The sequence below is a fragment of the Lithobates pipiens genome, unplaced genomic scaffold (genome assembly GCF_037356315.1).
Source record: "Lithobates pipiens isolate NorthernLeopardFrog02 unplaced genomic scaffold, aLitPip1_a1.2 Scaffold_8, whole genome shotgun sequence".
Lineage (NCBI taxonomy): Eukaryota > Metazoa > Chordata > Amphibia > Anura > Ranidae > Lithobates > Lithobates pipiens.
This window is the reverse complement of record NW_027507903.1, coordinates 375711121-375735341: the sequence shown is the minus strand read 5'-3', so window position 1 is coordinate 375735341 and position 24221 is coordinate 375711121. Positions and strand designations below refer to the sequence as shown.

General features: G+C 42.6%; 1 protein-coding gene across 1 annotated transcript in view; it reads left to right on the top strand.

The window, feature by feature from the left end:
* Positions 1–24221, top strand: part of CTNNA1 (catenin alpha 1) — a 185718-nt gene that overhangs the window by 128565 nt on the left and 32932 nt on the right. The window contains exons 12-17 of the mRNA XM_077473713.1: positions 798–998; positions 2371–2522; positions 3522–3632; positions 6091–6272; positions 6392–6497; positions 23136–23270. Coding sequence (XP_077329839.1) covers positions 798–998; positions 2371–2522; positions 3522–3632; positions 6091–6272; positions 6392–6497; positions 23136–23270 — 887 coding nt within the window. The remainder of the gene's footprint in view (positions 1–797; positions 999–2370; positions 2523–3521; positions 3633–6090; positions 6273–6391; positions 6498–23135; positions 23271–24221) is intronic.

Genomic DNA, 24221 nt, shown 5'->3' with positions numbered 1-24221 from the left:
ACAGTTTTGGACTCCTTGGACGCACACAGCTTCAACCCTTCAACGCACACAGCTTTGGGCTCTTTGGACATGCACACAGCTTCAAGCTACTCCACTCCACCATCCCTCTACTCCCAACATCCTTTCATTATATGGCCTGTCTGCAGCTGGGCACACACCCTGCTCGTTATCATCCAGACCTGGACACAGGGTTGGAGATCCCTTTTTCCTCCAATTTTATAGGGACAGAGCAGGGGATCAGGAAGGAATTTATTCCCCCGCTGGAGCAAATTGGTTAATACTTTGCTGTTTTTTTGCCTTACTCTGGATCAACTGTGGCTATAGGAATGTATGACCTTTATATATTTTTTTTCACCACCCTTTTGCATTGGCTGAACTAGATGGACTTGTGTCTTTTTTTTTTTTTTTTTTTTTTTACCAGATTAACCTTAGTGTATGTCAGAGCAGAAAAAAAGTATGCATGTAATGTATTTTTGTGGAATGACCATGCCACCACCACATGCCTTTTTTGTGTAATGAAAGCTCAAGAATTGGTTTCAGCCTTACCCAGTTGTCTGTGTAACTCCCACTTTGACTTCCACAGCATGGACACTAAATAGTTCTGTGTTCATTTAACAGACCTAAAGTGAGCAAATAAGAGAATATATGAAGATATGTAAGGTTTTACATATGTCGAGGGAAGCGGTAAAATAAATGACATCAGGATTATGTTGTATAAATGTGTGACTATATTTGTGTATATCCTTACTATCCAAATTCAATTTTACATTTTTTTTTATTTTTTTTTTACATTTCAGAGAACCATATTTTGGAAGATGTTAATAAATGTGTAATAGCTCTTCAGGAAAAAGATGTTGATGGATTGGATCGTACAGCTGGCGCAATCCGTGGGCGTGCAGCTAGAGTTATACATGTTGTCACCTCTGAGATGGATAACTATGAACCAGGAGTTTACACAGAAAAAGTTCTGGAAGCCACTAAACTTTTGTCAGACACTGGTATGATTTTAATACAATTGTCTGTACGAATAGGTCCTGAATATCGCTAGCCTGGAAATGTTTTTTTTTTTAGCTACTAAAAAACCTGCATTAACAAACCTTTACAGAATAGTAAAATTAATGCTGAAAACACATCTGTCAGAAATAAAGCATAATTCTAGCATTGTGTTTTCTTGTACAGAAGTTTGGTCTGTATATTTTTCCCAGTTGTATTAATGGTATATTATCTTTTAATGCTGGGTGCAATTTAACTCAAAGCACTTTTTGCACCCAAGTGGATAGTATAAAATGGGATATTGATGTGATATTAAAGGGAATATAATGTGTGGTGGGGGGCACTTTTTATCAGACATAAGAGGTTAAATTCAGGTGAAGTGATGTATTAAGGCAGCCCTCAAGAATTACACTCGCGCACGCATTTTGTGAGTGAATTTTGAGGGCTGGAGAGAGAGGCTGCCTGGTAGCTGGGGGGGGGGGGGGGGGGGGCGGGCACCGCCAATCGATCAGAGGGGAAGAAAGGAGAGCCGCCGGCTGGATGATCAGAGCAGGGAACATCACAGCTTTGGTTTCAATAGCTGTGTTCCCCCGCTGCGTGCTGTCACATAAGCCCCTCCTCTTTTTCCGGGACTTTGATAGACAGATCACCCGTCCAATCTGGGTAACATGTATCAAAGTTTCCCGGACAAGGGGAAGGGCTTATATGATGGCGCGTGGTGGGGGAAAACACAGCTATTGAAAAGAAAGCTGTGATCTCTGCTCTGATCATCCAGTGGCGGCTCTCCTCTCTTCCCCTCCGCAGGTAGGCTGCATATGGGACACAGGCTGCACATGCGGGCATGGATAAATTTGTTAATGTTTTTATAACTTAATTGCATAAAACATTAAAGTGTAATTTCATGAGATAATTTATAGGGGCAGGGTAGGGGTTGGGTGGGGCAACTGGTGGCGAGTAACCCTTGAGGCCTGGCTAGTAGCTCAGGACTCGAAATTTTAAGCCCAGTATTAAGGGATATATTTGACTGCCAAAACCATAAGCCGGATCAGCTTTTGGGTGTCAAATAAAGGTTTAAATTTATGAATTCTTCAAACTGATACTAAATAATGCATGGTTGTCTACTAAGCTCCGTTTTAGGTTTCATCCATATACAGACCCAATACTCATCAAAGTGTAGAACACAATAAGGGGAATTCGATAAACTATAACACTTTTTTGTTTGGTGATATTCCAGCAGGTACAGTAAATCTGTCGCCCGCACTGACATTTGTCATATGGAGGCATGATGGAGTTTTAAAGAACGTCTTAGACACTCTTTAGGCATTCTCCTAAATGAGTACTAAACATGTATTGACATTTTTGCCTTCCTCCTTTTAGTTATGCCACGGTTCACAGAGCAAGTTGAGGCAGCAGTGGAAGCCCTTAGTGGAGAATCTAACCAGCAGATGGATGAAAATGAGTTTATTGATGCATCTAGATTGGTGTATGATGGCATTCGTGATATTCGAAAGGCCGTACTGATGATACGGGTATGATTTAGCTGTTGAGAAATAAGTGCAAATGGTAGCAATGAAATAGTAAAGAATCTGTCCAAAGTATTTCCAGTTTACGTTATCACACTTTTGGCTCTTAGTTGAGCTATTGTTCTTTTCATACTAACACTAGGTTCACACCTATGCATTTCAAGTGTGTTTTTCAGATATGTACCATGGTCCATTTAACATAGTTTCCTATGTTACACGTTCACATCTATCCCCAAGCAGGGTAGGCTTCTCCGAAGAGAAGTTTTCAGGGATCGCCTAAAAGATAGTTGGAGATACTCTGACAGATTGGGGTAGGGTATTCCAGAGGATGGGAGAGGTTCGGGAGAAGTCCTGGAGGTGAATATGGGAGTAAGTAACGAGGGAGCTAGAGAGCAGGAGCTCTTGGGAGGAACAAAGAGGACGATTAGGTTGGTATGCTTGAGACTAGGCTAGTCATGTAGCTGGGAGCAGAGTTGTGGATGGCTTTGTAACTTGTTAGTATTTAGAATTTAATTTGTTGGGCGAGTGTCAGCCAATGGAGGGATTGGCAAAGAGGGGTAGTAGATGCTGGGTGAGTCTGGCAGCAATATTCATGATGGACTGAAGAGGGGATAGTCTAATTTGAAGTCAATGAGGGAGTTACAGTAGTCGAGGTGAGAGATAACCAGGGAGTGAATCGGGCGCGTTGTGGTTTCATTGGTTAGGAAGGGACATATTTTGGAGGTTGAGGCGGCAAGCTTGGGAAAGGGATTGGATGTGGGGCTGAAAGGAGAGTTCAGAGTCCAGGATAACACCTAGCACCCCAGCATGTATGGATGGTTGTGCCATTGCTCTTGACAGAGACGTCAGGGGAAGAGGCACGTGGTGGATGAAAAAATTATGCAAAATCCTTGAGTTTCCTTTTGTAGATATAAACACTGTAGTGTTTGAGAAATAGCACTAAATGTATAACTTTTATTGTCATTTTGCACAGCAAAACATTAATAATTAAATATTTTGTTACAGACACCTGAAGAGTTGGATGATTCTGATTTTGAGACTGAAGATTTTGATGTAAGAAGTCGAACTAGTATTCAGACTGAAGATGACCAGCTAATTGCTGGCCAGAGTGCAAGAGTGAGTTTTATTTAAAATTATACAGTGCATCGGAAAGATTTCTTTGCAATCAAATGGTGTTGCAAATTCAATTTGCCCTTCACCAGTTAGGAAACACTGAGGCAAAGTAACCAATAAAGATATAGATATAGGAAGTCATCAAATACCCCTTCACATTGTATAAAGAGCAGGCGTGTAGAATTAAGACCTAACCACTAATCTGTGCCAACACAGTAACAAAATCCACACTTGTATAATCACTGCATAACCACTCATGTAAGGGCTCCTAATGAAAAGGAGATAAAAGCAAACCATCACCAAAGCAATCTAAAAATCAATTTTACAGAAAGCATATTAAAGCGGAGTTCCACCCAAAAATGGCCCTGCTTTTCTGGTTCCCCCTGCCACCACCCCCCCCTTCCTCCGGTGTCACATTTGGCACCTTTCAGGGGGGAGAAGATACCTTTCTGAGAGGCCCAAAAAAAGAAGGGGGGGGGAACCCTCTTAATCCCCCACACTCCCCCCCCCCCCCCCCCTTTCCAATACTCTTCCTTATTGGTGAGTGAACAAATTCCATATTCCACGCATGGGACCGCCGGCATCTAGTTAGATGTTGCTCAGTCCCCATACTTTCTTAGGAGCGAGCCTCTCTATTATATCTCTTGGATTTTCATTCGCCTGAGGTTGGTATCTTGTGATCCTACGAACGCTGTCCAGTTTTAATGTTTCAGCCTCTTCCCTCCCTAATATGGGATTGAACAGGTCCTGCATTACTTTAGTTAATTCATTGTTTTTATATTTTTCTGCTATTCCTCTTATCCTCAAGTTCTTTCTCCAGTTTCGATTTTCCTGGTCCTCGATTTTATATATAAGCTTTTTGTTTTTTAGATAAATTAAATTTGTTCCTTTATTTCCAGTAGTTTTTGATATTTATTCATTCATTCATTCTTCTATTTCTTCCACTCGCCCCAGGATCTGTCCTATATAAGCTCTTACTGCTGCTATATCAGTTTTCAGTGATATCTCAACTTTAGGTAGCATCTCAGTAAGCATTTCTCTTATTTGGACTAAATTTGCTTGAGCCCCATCTAGTTCTGGGTCCTCTTCTGTTTCAGAGGGTATCCCTCCTTTCTTCTCCCCATTTTTTTTTGTGTCTTGACGCTTCCTTGGAGGCTTTCCCCCCAGTTCTAGATATCATTGGCTTTTGCTGCTTTAGTTTCTTCAGCTGTCACTTTAGGCTTGCTAATCCCGGCCCTTGCTGTGGTTGCCTGTCTGGGGGTGCTGTGCCCATTTTCAAACAAACTTGTCTCGCCCAACATGTATTGCTGGATCCCCCTGGGACTAACAGCTGGTGGTCCCCCTTTTCCTATTTTGCTTATTTTCCCACTCATTGCGTTGGGTTCTGCCATAGGAAGCTTTCCACAACAGTAGGGGTTTTGAGATCTCTCCATTGGGGTCTCTTACCTAAACGTCTACCAGTAGAAAGGATTTCTTAATATGTATCAGCAATAAGCTAAGATAGCCTCCGCTATCTTCTTCCAGCTCTTTTACTAGCGTTGGCCCGGTCTTGTCCCTGTCGCAGCTGCCTCCTTCTTCCTCCTCCTTCTCTTCTCTTGACACGACGCTCTCTCCGGCCGTAATGACGTTGCGTGGCACCTTATATAGGCATAAGGGACAGGTTCACCGGGTGATGTCACATGGTGACCCCGCCCCTTATGATGCCGCGCAATGTATCCCTGGCATTACAGCCGGAGAGAGTGTCGTAAGAAGAAGACCGGACCAACACTAGTGAAAGAGCTGGAAGAAGATGGCGGAGGCCGGGCAGAAGAACTGAAGAGCGGGACAAGACCCCCGAAGTCGGAAGAAGACCCCCAAACGGCGATGGAGAAAGCCGGGCTACTACGCTAGTAAAAGAGCAGAAGATAGCGGAGGAGCCCGGCAAGAAGACCCCCGACGCGGTCTAATAAACTACTTTAAAAACCTAATGAAGGAACCGAAAAAAAACTCTGGATAGCTGCACTCCGGATCAGGTAAAATAAGTTGTGCCTTTATTATTTCCACTAAAAAAACCTTCACATCATACGAGTCACAACAGCAAAGGGAATGTAGAACAGAGAATCCTGATGCGTTTCACGCTGAAATTAGCGCTTACTCATAGCTCATAGTACTCGTATACTTTAAAAACCTGTGTTGTGTTTTTTTTTTATTAACACTTTTTCCCTCAGGTGAATAGGTAGGGGGGCCGGGATTATTAAAGGCGGCTCCCGGATTCCGATAAGCCCCCCCCCCCCCCAGCCCGCAGACCCCGACAACCAACGGCCAGGGTTGTCGGGAAGAGGCCCTTGTCCTCATCAACATGGGGACAAGGTGCTTTGGGGTGTGGGAGGACTTTTCTTTTTCTTTTTTGTTAGAAAAGTTATTAGAAAACACACACATAGGCTGTTGGGTCTCTTTAAGAATGTGTTCTTTTCTGTGGTAGGCAATCATGGCTCAACTTCCACAAGAACAGAAAGCTAAAATTGCAGAACAGGTCGCTAGCTTTCAAGAAGAAAAAAGTAAACTGGATGCTGAAGTATCAAAATGGGATGACAGTGGAAATGATATCATCGTTCTGGCTAAGCAGATGTGCATGATAATGATGGAGATGACCGATTTTACTAGGTATGCTGTGACGATCAATAAACTACACCTGGATTTTTGATAAACAATTATCAATAAACAATAATTATCGATAAACCATTAAAAACAAATATGAGCTACAATATGCTTCTTTGTTACAGAGGGAAAGGACCACTTAAAAATACATCAGATGTGATTAGTGCAGCCAAGAAGATTGCAGAAGCTGGGTCACGAATGGATAAATTAGGACGTACCATAGCTGACCATGTAAGTACATTCTAATTCCGGGGAGAGGATTTTGAAGTAAAATATGAAGGCTTTTTTTAAAGATGTTTTTTTTTCAAATTATGAACTTCACATCCATTAAGCATTTGGCAGACAAAAGGCTGGAATCTATAGATGTTTTCTGTTTTTACACAAGATTCAATACAAATTTTTACCCAGGATTCATAATTTTTTTTCAATAAAAGAAATTCAATTGTCTTTGGAATAAACCTCAAAGTGGTCCCTGATTAAAGTCCAAATTAAAGTTTACGTAAAGGCCTTCTTGCACACTAGAGTAAAAGCTGTTTTTTTTTTTTTGTTTTTTTGTTTTTTTTACTCTAGCAAACACAGGTGCTTTGTTGTGTATTGAACAAATGCACACTAGGGCCGAAAGTACTAATCGATTGACAACTAATCGATTATGAAACAGTAACATAATGGGATTAAAACAACTAAAATTAGCCCTTTATAATGCAAAAAAAAGCAAATCGTTACTGTAAATATTACTTTCACTGTTCCATGGTTAAAAAAAAAAAATGAACCCCTTACAGTAGCGATTTGCACTATAAAGGGTTAATTTTAGTTTTTTTAACCCCATTATTTTACTAAATGTCTTAGGCCTGGATCACACCTATGTGTTTTTTGGTGCTTTTTGCAGAAACACACTACAGTTCATTTAACATGTCTTCCTATGGGACACGTTCACATCTATGCTTTTTTTCTCTAGTCTTCTGTCCAGGACAGCACTATAGAGATAGGCTCCACCTCCAGAGGCAGGAGACGCAATCCAGATCTTTAAAGGGCGGTCTCCGTCCTTTCCCCCTCAGTCTTTGTGTTTCCTCCACCGGAGGAGGCAGCTGGATCAGGAGCTCTCCTTCCCCTGACTGTGGGAGTGCCCATAAGAGACGGGGAAGGAGTTCTGTGTACCTGTTTTGGTAGCAGACATCTGAGGTCCTCCGGTCGGGTTGACAGCAACTATGAACCGCCGTTCTCCTTCTGAAGCCCAGGGAGGGCTGGCGTTCCCTCGCCTGACGATAGGTTCGGATTTTGGCGCAAAGTCAGGCGGGGGGGGCGAGCACAGGCATCGAGTTCCGGCCTGTGGAACACAGGAGGACAGAGGACTTCCGGCATTCCACTTCCGGTTCTGGGTCGCGCAGCGAACGTGGATGATCAGAACCTTGGCGGCTATTTTAAAAAGCCCCGGCCACATAACGATTGTGCTGCATCACAAACTAGGGGAAAAGCCTCCAGGCGGTCAGGTAAGATTCCGATCGGATATGGATGCAGTAGAGAGTGGCAGTGGAGCTGAACCAGCTCAGGTAGGCAAACCCAGAGGTGTCTTGTACCTACAGGGCTGTGGGAGAGGGGGGGGGGGGGGGTGATGGACTAATCAATGCAAAGGCATTATGAAATGGTCCAGGTGTGTTTTTTCCTCCCTCCCTCTCTCTCTCAAACAGGATCCGGACTAAAGTGTCTTGCGACTCCTGTTAGCGGTTGGTGGGGTGCACATAGGTGTTTGGTGAAGGCATCCGATTTTTGCTAAGGTTTCACTGATGTTATCTTGTCTGTTTTTCCCTTCCTTCTTCTCTCCTTCTCTTGGCTTAGGCTCTGCCCAAAGAACCACAGTTAGAGCAGTGAAAATGTGGAATAGACTCCCACCAGAGGTGGTTCTGGCCAGTTCAGTAGATTGCTTTAAGAAAGGCTTGGATACTTTCCTGATGGTACATAATATAACTAGGTACTAACATAGGTAAAGTTGATCCAGGGAAAATCCGATCGCCTATTGGGGGATCAGGAAGGAATTTTTTTCCCCTGCTGTAGTAAATTGGAGCATGCTCTGCTGGGGTTTTTTTTCGCCTTCCTCTGGATCAATTGTGGGCATAAAATTGGGTATCTGGATTGTACGATTATTTTTTATTTTATTTATTTGTTTTTAAGGTTGAACTGGATGGACTTGTGTCTTTTTTCAACCTGGCTAACTATGTAACTATGTAACTATGTAACCAGAGAGGTCAGGGGGGAAGAAGAGATGTCCTTCATGTATGAATAAATTAAAAGAAGGATGGTCTAAGCCCCTTTGTAAATAGTGCATAGACAAATTGGTCTATAAGGAAGCTACGGGGGCTTGTAAGGATTTGATTTCTGGGGTACAGAAAGAAATGCAATCCAAGACAATGCTAGCGAACCTTGAGACCCCAAAACCAGCCGCAGTCCCCCCTGCTTCCACCCCAGAGGAAGGTGACGAATCAGGAGAAGAGGAATTCGATTCACTGGATGGCCTAAGTGAGACGGCATCATCCATAGATATTCCTGCTCAAGGGACAAGCTCTCCCAGATACAGGCTCTCACTCGAGGAGGTAGATGCCTTACTGGGGGCGATTTATGAGAGGCTCGAAATTAAAGAAGAGCCAGTCTCCCTGTCCTTGCATAACCGGATGTATCAAACCCCTAAAAGAAGACTACCTCAAATACTTTTATTCTGGGGATCATCAGGGAGGATTACAAAATACAGTTCAAACACACCCCACCTACAAGGATGTGTCTGACCAAGCCTCCCAAGGATCCTCAGAAAGCGACAGCTTCGCTGTCGCAAATTGGCGATTTAATAGACCAGAGGGTTCTAGTGCCAGTTCCGTCTCAGGAGATAAACCACGGTTTCTACTCGCATGTGTTTGTAGTGAAGAAACCGTCAGGCAAATTCCGGTTAATTTTGAACCTAAAGTTACTAAACAAGTGGGTAACTTACAAAAAATTCCAGATGGAAACAATTTTTACAGTGAGGTCAATACTCCCTCCAAATTGTTTCATGGCCTCCCTCGATCTGAGGGACACGTACCTACACATCCCCATTCGAGAGGACTCTCAAAAGTATTTGAGGATAGCGATTCTTTGGGGAAGGCAGATCCGATACTTCCAATTCAGGGCTCTGCCATTCTGTTTATCTTCCTCCCCAGGATATTCACCAAGGTCCTGGCAGAAGCATTGGCTCCCCTGAGATTGAAAGGGGTCGCCGTCATACCATGCTTGGACGACCTTTTATTCTTTGCCCCCTCAAAGCTCCAACTGCAGGGAGATCTAAGGGTAGCCATCTCTTGCCTAAAAAGGCTGGGGTGGTTAATGAACGAAGAAAAGTCGCACTTGACACCAACAGGCCATACAGTATCTAGGTTTCCTGGTAGATTCGGTGTCACAGAAAGTCTTCCTCACAGAGGAAAAAGTAGAAAAGGTGAAGGAGACGTTAACCTTTTTGCAGACCAATCGGGCAATTTCCCTCCGCTCAGCTATGGCAGGGTTGGGCCTATTAGTGGCAACAATCCCTGCGGTTCCTTGGGCAAGGGCTCATTTCAGGTGCATTCAGGCCAATATTCTGAGCAGCTGGGATGGGGCACAGGAATCCCTGGATGGGATTATCCATCTATCCTCAAAGACCACAAGGTCTCTATGGTGGTGGAGGAGAGAGGAGAACCTAGTACGGGGTCTATGGTGGTCTCCTCCAGTGTCTGTCCGCATCACTACGGATGCCAGTGCTTGGGACTGGGGGGCCCACTTGGGGTCGAAAGTAGCCCAAGGGTGCTGGGGGAAGACACAGACCCAGAGATCGGCCAATTGGAGAGAGTTGCAGGCAATCTGGGAAGCCTTAAGGGCGTTTGCCAGGGATCTGATGGACCTCCATGTACAGATCCTTTCAGACAGCGTAGTGGCGGGTTCCTACCTAAACAAACAGGGAGGAACGTGATGCCCGTCCTTGATCAAGCTAACAAGTACGATCATGCATTGGGCCGAGGAAAACCTAGAGTCTGTTTCAGCGGTCCATCTAAAGGGGGTGGACAACCACCTGGCGGATTTTCTGAGTCGACACCGGGTTTACGAATCAGAATGGTCCCTGAACAGGGAGAATTTTCAACTGATAGTGTGGAAATGGGGTCTCCTGGAGGTGGACTTGTTCACCAGGAAAGCAAACACCCAGTTCCCGGTATACTTCTCACTAGAGAGTGAGGCAGGGGCAAAAGGGATAGATGCTTTGATACAAAACTGGGCGTTTCGCACTTGCTATGCCTTCCCTCCATTCAAGCTAATTCCTCTAGTCCCGAGGAAATTTCTTCAGGAACGGACCACATTAATACTGGTGGTTCCATATTGGCCGAAGAGACCGTGGTTCTCCATGATGCTGGGCCTGACAGACGAGCCTCCCCTCATGCTGCCCGACAGGGAGGATCTGCTGTCCCAGGGTCCAGTTCTGTTGCCAGAAATACAGACCCTGAAGTTATCAGCCTGGCGTCTGAAGAGAGCCTCTTGAAGTCTAAGGGGCTCTCGGATAGGGTGATTAGAACACTCCTTGCTAGTAGAAAGTAACCCAAGCAATTTATGTTTTGGAAGTTTTTTTGTTCTTGGCTAGACACTAAAAAGGTGTAAGTATCCTGACAGTCTTGGAGTTTTTACAATACGGTGCGGATAAGGGACTGGCCATTAGTACCTTAAAAGTACAAGTTGCGGCCCTGTATGTTTTTTTGGATCAACCTCTGGCGGCAGACCCGCTAGTTAGCAGGTTCTTTAAGGGGTTGACCAGGATTAAACCTGTTCCTTTTAAAATTTTACCCAAATGGGACCTGTCAATTGTTTTACAGGGATGGGTAAAAAAAGTCACAGGAAGAGCTTTCCTTGAAATGGATCACGCTCAAAACAGTGTTCCTAGTGGCTATTTCCACAGCCAGACGCATTAGCGAGCTTCAGCCACTTTCGGTGAAAGAGCTGTTTTTGCAAATTTTTGAAGACAGGCTGGTGTTGCGCACGGACCCTGGGTTTTTACCCAAAGTAGTGACAAAGTTCCACAGAACACAGGAAATTGTTTTACCTTCGTTCTGTGAGTCCACCACTAATCCTAAGGACGTAGAGTTTCACCAACTGGATGTGAGAGCTTGTGTCTTACAGTATCTGGAGATGTCAAAAAGCATTAGAAAATTAAATGCATTATTTGTTTTACATGCGGGTAAAAAATTGAGGTCACAAGCTTCAAAGAATACAATTGCAAGGTTGATCAAACAAGCTATTGTAGAAGCTTACAAAGTGATGAAAAGGGAATGTCCTTTTTTCCCCCCATGGCTCACTCTACACAGACACTATCGACCTCTTGGGCAGAGCGAGCTGGAGCGACACCAGAACAAATTTGTCGAGCAGCAACTTGGTCAAGCTACTTGACGTTTAGGAAGCATTACAGATTGGATCTTATCTCAGAGCAAGATCAGGCATTTGGGAGAAAGGTCCTTCAAGCGGTAGTCCCCCCCCCCCCCCAATCTGGTAAGTTCTAGTTTCCTGCCCCTGGAGGTGGAGCCTATCTCTCTAGTGCTGTCCTGGACGACTCCTAGAAACAGAGTTACCGGTAAGTCTAACTATTTTTTTTTTCCAGCCACTGCGTATTTGGAAAGGGTCAAGGAATTTTTTCAATGCAAAACTGTCCAAAATTTTCACTTGCTTTTAACATTCTGTTTTAACTGATTCAGCCCCGGAAGATTTTACCCCCTTCCTGACCAGAGCACTTTTTTTTGCGATTAGGCACTGCGTCGCTTTAACTGACAATTGTGTGGTTGTGCCCAAACCAGATTGGCGTCCTTTTTTTTTCCCCACAAATAGAGCTTTCATTTGGTGGTATTTAATCGCCTTATTTTTTGCGATAAAAACAAAAAGAGTGTCCATTTTGAAAAAGCTATTTTTTTTTCATTTTGCTATAATAAATATCCCCAAAAATATGTAAAAAAAAAAAAAAAATTTTCCTCAGTTTAAGCCGATATGTATTCTACATATTTATGGTAAAAAAAGACATCGCAATAAGCAGCGTATATTGATTGGTTTACAAAATAAGGGATAGTTTTATGGCATTTTTTTTTTATTAGTAATGGTGGCTATCTGCAGTTTTTATTGGGACTGCGAATTATGGCTGACACATCGGACATTTTTGACACTATTTTGGGACCATTGTCATTCATGCAGCGATCAGTGCTATTAACCCCTTCCCGCCGAGCGTACGCAGATGTGCGTACTCGGCTTCCGGGGGTTATACCGGGATGATGCCCGCACCTGCAGGCATCATCCCGGTAACGTTTTTTACAGCGGGCGATTGGCTACCCAGCCATAACAACCGAAGCAGCTAAAAGCCGCTCGGCTGTTATGGGGGAGGGGATGTCCCGTCCCGTCCCCCTCCCGCTCATGATCCGATGCCTCCAGCTGCTGGGGAGGAACTGGAATGAAGCCGTAATCAGTCTCCTAATAGTAAACACGGAAGCGACGTCATGACGTCACTTCCCGTTTACTCGGCTGCCAATGGCGCCAGTTTAAAAAAAATATACAGTATTCAGAATCGCTGTTTTCGGCGATCTGAATACTTTGAAGTGTAAAGGAGGGATCTGGGGGTCTTTTAGAACCCCTATCCCGCCATAAAGAGTACCTGTCACCACCTATTACTGTCACAAGGGATGTTTACATTCCTTGTGACAGCAATAAAAGTGATCAAATTTTTTATTTTAAAAAAAAAAAAGGATTCATTTGAAAATAAAGAAAAAAAGAATTTTTTAAAGTGCCCGCCATCCCCGCGAGCTCGCAAAGCAAAAAAACGCATATGGAAGTCGCGCCCGCATATGTAAACGGTGTAAGCATGTGAGGTATCGCTGAGGTATAGCCGCGATCGTCAGAGCGAGAGCAATAATTCTAGCACTAGACCTCCTCTGTAACGCTAACCTGATAACCGTAAAAAAAATTAAAGCATCGCCTATTGAGAGTTTTAGGTACCGTACTTTGTCGTCATTCCACGAGTGCGTGCAATTATAAAGTGTGACATGTTTGGTATCTATTTACTCGGCGTAACATTATCTTTCACAGTATGCAAAAAAAAAATTGGGCTAATTTTACTGTTTCGTTTTTTTTTTATTCATGAAAGTGTCCCTTTTCCCAAAAAGTTGCGTTTAAAACCACTATGCAAATACCGTGTGACATAAAATATTGCAACAATCGCATTTTAATCTCTAGAGTCTCTGCTAAAAATATATATATATATATATATATATATATATATATATATGTATGTGTATATGTATGTATATATGTATGTATATATGTATATATATGTATGTGTATATATATATATATATATGTATGTGTGTGTATATATATATATATATATATATATATATATATATATATATATATATATATATATATATATATATATGTATATGTATATGTGTATATATATATATATATATGTATATGTATATGTGTGTATATATATATATATATGTATGTATGTATGGGGTTTCAAGTAATTTTCTAGCAAAAAAATATGGATTTTAACTTGTAAACACCAAATGCCAAAAATAGGCTTAGTCGTGAAAGGGTTAAAATGCATTGATTACTGTGTAAATGACACTGGCAGTAAAAGGGTTAACCACTAGGGTGCAGTGGAGGGGTTAGAATGACTCCCTAGAACACATCTGTGAGGGGGCTGGGCTTCAACACACAGGACAGTGATCACTGCTCTCGATGACAGAGAGCTTTGATCTCTGACCTGTCACTGGGCAGAATGGGGAAATGCTTTGTTTACAAAAGCATCTTTCTGTTCTTCCTCTCCGTGACACAATCATGGGCACCCGGTGGACATGGCATTCACGGTTTCGGCATTGCTTCTTAAAGGGGACATACCTGTACGCCCTTTTTGCCTACCAATGCCATTCTGCCAACGTAAATCTGCGTGCGCTGGTCGGCAAGCAGTTAAAATGAATGTAATTTCTGAATGAAAACCACTTACACTGTCTAAAAATTCCCTTTGACCAAGAAGTTTTCTATTATTTCTAAATTTTCCCATCACTGTGGTTGAAAACAAATGTCGATTTGACCCCACTAACAATTAAAAAATTGAACGTTCTTAAAATTACATTTAATTTTTTTTTATTTTTGTAGGAAGACATTTTTTTTTGGTTCGACCAGCATATAATATATTACAGTTCTGTTTGAAAATCTTTAAATAAAAATGTTTGATCTGAGTCTGATATTTACCAGCTTCAATAGTAAGAGCCCTTTCACACTGAGCCACCCCGGGCATCGAAAAAAAGGGTTAAAACCGCCTGCAAAGCGCTGCTACAGCGGCTCTTTGGCGGCGGCAAGGGCGCTTTAGGAGCGGTGAGTTCACCGCTCCTTATGCGCTCCAAAGAAGCTGCGGGCAGGACTTTTTCCGACGCCCTGCCAGCGTACCGATCCATTGGATTGAATGGAGCCGCTGTTTCAGGGCGCTTTGCAGGCGCTATTTTTAATGCTATAGTGCCTGCAAATCGCCTCAGTGTGAAAGGGGTCTAAATACAGTACATCTCTTCTGTCTGTCATTCTCAGAGTGGATTAGAGATTTTGCTCTCTAACCATATAGTTGGTTATTGATATTTAAGAATAAATTGGCTTTTTTTTTTTTTTTTTAACTTTACATATTAACTAAATTTATACAAAAGTCAACAAAAGACCAGTTGTCAGAATAGATGATATGTAACAACACCGTCACACACCTCCACTGACACGCTGGAAAGCAGCGCTATATGTTGGTGAATGTTTGCTGATGATACATGTGTTCAAATGATATAATATTTGAATATATTATTTGAATTGATATGTATATGTATACAACTTCTATATGACAAACGCATATATCATTAACGCTGCATCACTTTAGAACAGTGTGCTACGTAGTCCAGACAAAGTTTTTTTTCCTCTCCTTCCCTCCAATCCGCACTGTGCACACGGGAGGAATTACACCCCCTATCTGCGTGCAAACAATCTCCAAGGAGAATAGTTTAAAGAGGGAAGAAAAAAATGCAATATAGGCCCCATACTCCTTGCAACACTTCCACATGTGATTTCCACAATCGGGGGGGGGGGGGGGAGGGGGGTTTGTGACAAGTGGAACTCCCCCTTTGGTAATGCTCTTACCAAAGTACACCGGTGAGGTCAGCACATCATATATACTCATTGGGATCCCCAATGTTGGTTGGTACACTTTTCATCATCTTTCCTTAGGACATTGGTTGTGACCATTGCTTCCACCATCCCCAATAGTTGTAATATGGATGAAAATGAAAACGTATATAGTGTAATATCATGAAAACCACTTAAATTTATTTGAATAAAACAGTAAAAAAAAACACTCCCAAACAATTTCCAATAGGCATTTCAGATTATCAACACAGAATAATCGTCAGGATCCCCTTCCCCCTGGACTGCATTAGGCTCTCATCTAGTTGTATTCCTATGGCCTTCTCTCATGGTCCTTTCTTGCACCGTTACACTGACGCGTTTCGTCTATTATTAGACATCTGAGAGACCCTCAGATGATGTCTAATATATTTGATATATTATTTGAATTGATATAATTTGAATAGATGTATCGTCAGCAAACATTCACTTACATATAGCGCTGCTTTCCAGTGTGTCAGTGGAGGTGTGTGACAGTGTTGTTACATATCATCTATTCTGACAACTGGTCTTTTGTTGACTTTTGTATAATTTTGTTAATATGTAAAGTTTAAAAAAAAAAAAAAAAAGCCAATTTATTCTGAACATATTATTGAACATATTCTCAATAAGATGTTCATACGGAATTTAAGCAGCTGCAGGATCTTGAAACTCTATAGTCTCCAGTAAAGATACGCAATAGTGTACCAGCGCTTGTGTTTATACAGATTATAGACGCAGGGCACGATAGTATAAACATTTTTTGGATAACTAAATTATACACCACACTTTTATTAACTGATTAATCAAAACAATAATCGGCCAACTAATCAATCATGAAAATAATTTAGTTGCAGCCCTAATGCACACAGCTGCATAAATATCAGTAATACAGCAATGTGTACAGAGACATAATTTTTTTTTTTTATGTTGGAGTGCAGTAATTTACACTGTCAACTAGAAGAGGATGAAGATTTTTAGGCATAAGAACATGTTATGCATCCATAAACTTGTATATCCAAAGACCTTACAAAACATTTTACTCAGGATCTTTTTGTAAACAAGACCTGAGTATAAACATCATTAACCACTTCGGTACCGCGCTATTGCCAAATGACGGCATTAGCGCGGACCTACATTTCCGGGACTACGTCTATTGACGTCGTCCCGGTTACGAGCGGCCTGCGCGCCCTGTGATCGGCGAGTCCATGAGACTCGCCTGATCACCGATCCGTGCAAGGGGTCGATCCCGACCCCTTATCACGTGATCAGCTGTCAGCCAATGACAGCTGATCATGTGATAGAACGGAGCCGGTAATCGGCTATTATTCCTCCTCGCGCTGACAGCGCGAGGAGAAAAAAAAAAGCCGATCACCGGCGGCCGTGATCGGGACATCAGTCCCGATCACGGCCATCAATACAAGGGACCACCTGCCAGTGCCCACCTGCCTCCCGCAGTGCCATCCTGAAGTAAAATAAAAAGCAAAAGTCAGTGCCCCCCGTCAGTGCCCATAGTGCCACCCCACAGTGCCACCCAATCTGCCTCAAAGGTGCTGCACCCCAGTGCCGCCCAGCAGTGCCGCCCATCAGTGCCCAGCAGTGCCGCCCAGCAGTGCCACCTATCAGAGCCACCTATCAGTGCCCATCAGTCCCATCTATCTGTGGTACCTATCAGTGCCCATCCGTGCCACCCATCCGTGCCACTTATCCGTGCCACCCATCCGTGCCATCTTATCTGTGCCCATCTTTGCCCATCAGTGCCGCCTTATCTGTGCCCATCAGTGCCGCCTTATCTGTGCCCATCGGTGCCGCCTTATCTGTGCCCATCGGTGCCGCCTTATCTGTGCCTATTAGTGCCGCCTTAACTATGCCTATCAGTGCCCACCAGTGCAGCCCATCAGTGCCCACCAATGCAGCCCATCAGTGCCCACCAATGCAGCCTATCAGTGCCGCTTAATCAGCGCACTTCAATGAAGGAGAAAAATGACCCGTTTGCAAAATTTTATAACAAACTATTAAAACATGATTTTATTTTTTTATTTTTTTGCATCTTTTTTTGTTTGTTTAGCAAAAAATAAAACTCCGAGCTGTAACTAAATACCACCAAAAGAAAGCTCTATTTGTGGGAAAAAAATGATAAATAATTTCATTTGGGTACAGTGTTGTATGCCCGCGCAATTGTCATTCAAAGTGCATCAGCGCTGAAAGCTGAAAATTGGTCTGGGACTGAGGGGGGTTTAAGTGCCCAGTAAGCAAGTGGTTAAATTAAGTCCATGTGCAAGATGCCTAAATAGTTTGTGCCAAGCTATTTCCTTCACTTAACCCATGTGGCTGCTGGGCACGCTGTATAAACTTAGTTTAGCTAAACGTTGCTCAGCCATTCACGGGAAGCTTTGTGTTGTATGGTTAATTTTGATTAACCGCCCACTTCTCCCCCTCAGCCAATCAGAATGTACTTTGTATTCATCCATAGAATACAAAGCTACTTGTGAAGCTCAGCCTTACTTAGATTTGTTCTTAGAGACAGGAAGTCACTGTCCCGCTGCCGGAACACAGCACTATATACTGTATGTAGCTAATGCTACGTACAGTTTATACAGTGCACCCAGTAGGTACATCTGTTAGTAATGGAAATAGTTTGTTTGGGCCAAGCTGGTCTAAACAAACAAACTATTTTAAAGTTACACTAAATGTGGAGTTAGGCTTAAGTTTCTTTTTTTATAGCTAAGACTATTTGGGAATTCTTTAAATGCTATAAGGTGGGAAAGGCAATAGTGTCACTCGGACTTACAGAGGTCCTCATCCTAAATAGGCACACCTTGCTTTCATCCTTACCAGGGACATGTAGTCAGGTGAGGCAGAGCTCACCTGCCATTAACATAAAACTAAATCAAGGGTCATAGCTCGGCGACCTGAGGTCGCAGAGACCCCAAATTTGGGGGGTAGGTAGTCCTACCCCACCACTAGGGTCTTACCGCACCATAATGGGGCTCCTATGACCTATGGTTCCGGAGATTCGGGGCTCCTTGCAAAGCCTGTCTGAAGCTACATGTACAGCGGCCAGTTTAAATACAAGCTGGCACACTGTTTGCAGCAGACTGAGAGGTTGAGCTCATAGTGCCTCTCTTCACTTCTTGTCAGAGGCACTGAACTCAATGGATAGCTTGGAGCCTTGGACCAATGATAAAGTACCCATTGGCCCAAGCTGTCCAATAAAAATGTTGCAGTGGAGGCACGCCCCACTGCAGTGTCATAGAAGGGGCATGTGTCTAAAAGACAAATGCTCCCTTCCAGCCCTCCTAACTAAAAGGTAATAACATGGGTTAATGGATATAAGATTTACCCACAAGCCCATGTTTTTCCTCACACAGTTAAGAGGGAGAATAAGAATCTGCTGCTGTTGAAAATGTACTGATATAATTTAGCTAAATCATATATTATGCTTTGTTATAAGATAATGTATTATTTTGCTATTTACAGTGAAATTGCTTGTTTGAGGTTATAACATCAAACTTCATGTACAAAAGAGAACAGGGAGGCAGAACTTTAAATGAAGTGCGCAGAGGGTCAAGTGTTGTGTGGCATTATACTTGACTTACCTAATATATGTAAAGGAGTAGGACATTTTGTCTCATTCATATTCAATAAAAAAAATTGATATACTACACACATAATTGACATAGATCTATACTATATGTCAAGTAGTAGAACATTTGTCTCATAAAGCATATATATAGAAAATTGATATACTACACACATTATTAAATACCTGCATGGAGTAAGATGATAAAAAACCTTTATTTCATACAATACCTGATACGTAATTAATCCAAAGAATTTATGGCACATGATACATATGGAAAGGCCTGAAATTGGATAGCACATGATTAAAATATAGTCAGATGCATAATGCATGAACAGAATCCACAATGACGTGGTAGGAAGAAGTATGTGATTTGAACACATCTGTTAGCTCAACGCGTTTCGTGACTTGATAAAGTTTATTATCTTACTCCATGCAGGTATTTAATTATATGTGTAGTATATACATTTTCTATCAAATATGCATTATAAGACAAATGTTCTACTCCTTTACATATTATAGATATGTCAATTATAATGCCACACAACACTTGACCCTCTGCGTACTTCATTTTAAGTCCCACCTCCCTGTTCTCTTTTCTACATAATAGGGATGGAGGCTGGAGACGCCATTGCCTCATATAAAGTCCCACAGATTGCTTCAATTTGCGTTTTTTTTTACAGATTACATGTTTATAGTTAATGCTTTTAACTATTTCTAAGCTTCAGTACAAGAGGCTAGCCTGGGCCACCAAGTCCCCTGACAAACCACCTAAAGCGTGAAGGTTCCCAACCACCTGTGGATTTGTAGGGTAGAGGAAGCATTCATGATGTGTCCTAAGTGTGCAACATTTCCAGTGCTTGGTGAGGGAGGTTTTATTTAATGGAAAATAGACTTCCTTCTCCCCTCCTGACAGTAATTTAAGTTTCAGATCTCTTAAGAGCAGTATGAAGGCTTATGGCCTGTACCTCCTCCAAGATTTGTATTCAGTACCTGATTATGTTGCCCAGGTGAGATCATCCCCTTCTGCACCTCAAAGCTCTCTGTGCCTTTATTTTCAAAAGGTAATGTGATATGGCTTCAGTGGGATGTTTATCTCTATGGAATAAGGTAATGTGATATGTCTTCAGTGGGATTTTGATCTCTATGTCCCCTTCTTGGCCTACAATTTCTGCACCTTACACTGGGGGCGGGGGGGGGGGGGGAGCACTTCTAGTTTGTGTTTTTTTGATTTTCAGTTTGGTCACAGCCTCCAGATTTTTTGCAATCTCCTGTCCACAGTGCTGGTGGAAATCAAATCTGGGCATATTGGTGGTTGATTTGCCTCACTGTCTCCAAATCTACAACAGCCAGCTTGTGCTGCATTCCCAGACTTCCATGTTTTAGGTAGATGGTTATTATCAGAAATCCTTCCAGGTACCCTACAAGTTCTGGAGTTCTTACACCTGATCCTAAAAACTGCTAATACTACAGGTCTGGGCCATCTAGATGCAGCTAGTATTAATGGTATCATCCTTTTGAGGTGGTTCCTTTTGTTTAATTTCTCACTAGAGCTCCGTAGAGAGACATGCTGTCCAGACGAGAGAAGGGAGAAACTGCTAAGCCTCTCTCCTAAGAAATCTACTTTCCCAACTCTGTCCCTTGACAGGAAGGCCACTCTCAGACTGTAAGGGAGTAGTAGGCACAGGAGGTATCCAGGCTATCAAACTCTTGAAAACTGGATGCTTTCTGGCTTCTTCCTGTATAGCCAAATCTTCTGCTTCAAGAATAAATGGCCCACACTGCTCTGGGTCTGTCTGAGGCAGTCATCTCTACAATGCTGCAAGCTCTTAAGCCTTCTTCCCTTTCCCTACTATGTCATCACACATGAAAGTTAGGGCAGCACAGTGGTGTAGTGGTTAGCACTCTCACCTAGCAGTAAAAAGGGTCACTGGTTTGAATCCGAACCATGACCCTACCTGCCTGGAGTTTGCATGTTCTCCCTGTGCCTGCGTGGGTTTCCTCTGGGTACTCCGGTTTCCTCCCACACTCCAAAGACATGCAGGTAGGTTAATTGGCTTCTGTCCAAAAATTGGCCCTAGTATATGAATGGGGATCTTGGATTGTGGGCTCCTTGAGGGTAGTGACCGATGTGAGTGTGCAATGTACAGGGATAGGGACAATTGTAGACGCTCACTCAGGTTGAACTGGATAGACTGGTGTCTTTATTCAACCTTACTAACTATGTAACTATGAAAGGGTGCCTTTTCGATGATGTGAGGCTCATATTTTTAAATCCTAGGACCTTTTTCGGTCACGTCTAACAGAGTTGAGCTTCTGACATGAAGTAAGGATAAGTTTACCTTTCATAACATGTTACACCCATATTCAGGGTGTAACGTGTTATGAAAAGACCGGCCCCCGCTCTCCCGCTGTGATAGCCAGCAGGGGATCTTCTCCCCCTACCAGCTGTCGGCCACATCACTCATTTACGGTGTTCTGTGAATGTAAAACTACAAGTCTCGATGGCCTTAGAGGTTTGTAGTTATCAATTAACTACCATAGCACTGTGAGCGCTGTGGTAGTTCATTGATTCTTCCTGTCAGTGTGAGGTACGAACAAGCAAATGCACTGATGAGTCTGCAGGAGTCCTGAATGGCATTAGCAATCTGCTGATCTCTCGTGCAATGCTTTACTGGCTCCTGCAACAAAAATTATAAATGCACTATTTTTTTTTACCTGCAAAAAAAAATGTGGAAGTCCTTTAGGGTGGTGTTTGAAAAAAGAAACATGTCATACTTGTTCTGTGCAATGGTTTTGCACAGAGCAGCCCACTTCTTCTTGGGTCCCCTACTGGTGCGCCTGGCTCACCCGCCCTTAACCACTGCCTCCATAGCAAGCCGTTTGTTATGGGACACTAGTGCGTGCTCACTCCCGACCATAAGATGCGGTTTGGCCCAGCCCCCTGCCCTCTACTCATTGGTTCACTGGCTGTGATTGACTGCAGTGGGAGCCACTGGCTCTGCTGCTGTGTCTGTCAAAGAGGAGAGAGAGACCCAGGACAGCCTTTGCTCCCATGCACATCGTTGAATCCAGAGGGGGCTTGGGTATGTATGAAAGAAAAAGAATTTCCATGAAGACTCACGGGATGTATGACATCTTTTTGGCCTAGGCCAGAAACCAAGAAGAAACAAATGTAAACATTTCAAAAGCACGTAATATACCTTCCTATCTGTTTACTAATGCTAGCAGCTTAACAAATAAAATTGTTGATTTTAAGAGTTTAGTTGCACTTTAATTATGGTTTTTAATTCTTTATTTTTATTTTTTGTAAAATGTAATTAAATTGTTTACATTGATTCCTCAATCCCTTTCTCTATACTCAGCCGCACTCTGTGCAGAGGCCTCCATTCATTCACAGACGGAAGCATAGTAAACAGTTAACTGCTTCAGTTATGAATAAAGAGTGCCAATAACTCACTGTGTTCATTCAGGAAGGGAAGGGCCCTGGTAAACATGATGGGTTTACCCATCCCCTGATCTCTATCCTGGTACCGATCCCCTTACGTGCCTACAGCAGCTGACACCCATTGGGAGGGATAGAAAAGCTGGCCAGCAGCACTGCAGGGAAAAGGGATTTCAGGAATCGGTCCTGCTGGAAATGGGGACCAGGGCAAAATCAGGGGGGGTTGGTGAGAGTCTGATCCCACTGTGTGCCCACCACATCTGATGGCCGGAAGGAGAGGAGGAGAATATGATCAGAGTGACACTGGGGGTGGCAGCTGCACAGGCTCCTCTGTTAACATAATGTGGCTCTTACCCTGTAGAGAAGGTATGTATGTGTATGTATAGCGTTCGAACCTCCTGAAGGCGGTAGAAAAATATTCCTGCACTATGAAGAATAATACAACACTGTGTCCTGCAATACACTATCCCTTATTTCTCCCAAAAATACCCTTTTTCTGGGGGGGAAATCCTAAATCGCTACACCTAAAGTCCAAATATGCAAAAATACTAATCCGCACAAAACATCATTTCTTTTGATTAACTTTTCTTATCAGTGCAGGTGTGTTTATTTATTTATTTTTGTATTTTAGTGTCCTGATTCTACCTGCAAACAAGATCTTTTGGCATATCTCCAGCGCATTGCTCTTTACTGCCACCAACTTAATATTTGTAGCAAAGTCAAGGCTGAAGTTCAGAATCTTGGAGGAGAGTTGGTGGTCTCAGGAGTAAGTATCAGTTTTTTGTTACAGCTTTTACTGTATCGGTGATAGGTGCATAGAAATGAAAATTATATCCAAACCTACTCTACTACTTAGCCTAGATATACACAAAGCTTTTGATAGCGTATCCTGGTCATATCTAGACATTCTACTTCCCAAATATGACATTAACGATAACTTTGTACATGGCTTTAAGGCTCTGTATCACAACCCACAAACACGTATTAAACTCCCTGGCAACAATTCTGACGTCTTTCCCCTGACCAAAGGCACAAGACAGGGATGTCCCCTTTCCCCTCTACTTTTCGCACTTGCAATAGAACCCCTAGATATTAAAGGATACTCCAAGGGATCCAGAGAATATAAATTAAGTCTTTATGCAGATGATGTGCTTCTATTTATAACCGACCCTCTCATCTCTCTTCCCAACCTTACTAAAACCCTGGACATCTTTCATGACTTGACAGGTCTTTGTGTAAATTTGTCCAAGTGCTCGGCTTTACCGATTAATATTCCCCCAACCTTAATTTCTTTGCTTAAAGACAATTTCTCATTTAACTGGAACGAGGACCCATTCAGATATTTAGGTATCCAGATTACGCCATTATATAAATCACTATACCAAGCAAACTACCCCTCATTAATCAACAAGATTAAAAATCTACTCAAACTTTGGGCGTCATACCATATCTCGTTCTCGGGCAGAATAGTTGCCGTGAAAATGATGATTTTACCAAAATTATTGTTTTTTTTTTTTAGAGCTCTTCCCATTGCATTAGCTAAAAAAACATTAGACTCCCTACAAAGGGACATCAATAAATTTATATGGCTAAACAAAAAAAACAGATTTAGCAATTCTCTTATGTTTAGACCCCAAATAAAGGGAGGTCTAGGTATCCCCAACCTCTGGCAATATTATCTTTCGGCCAGATTCACCCAATTGGCACAATGGTATGC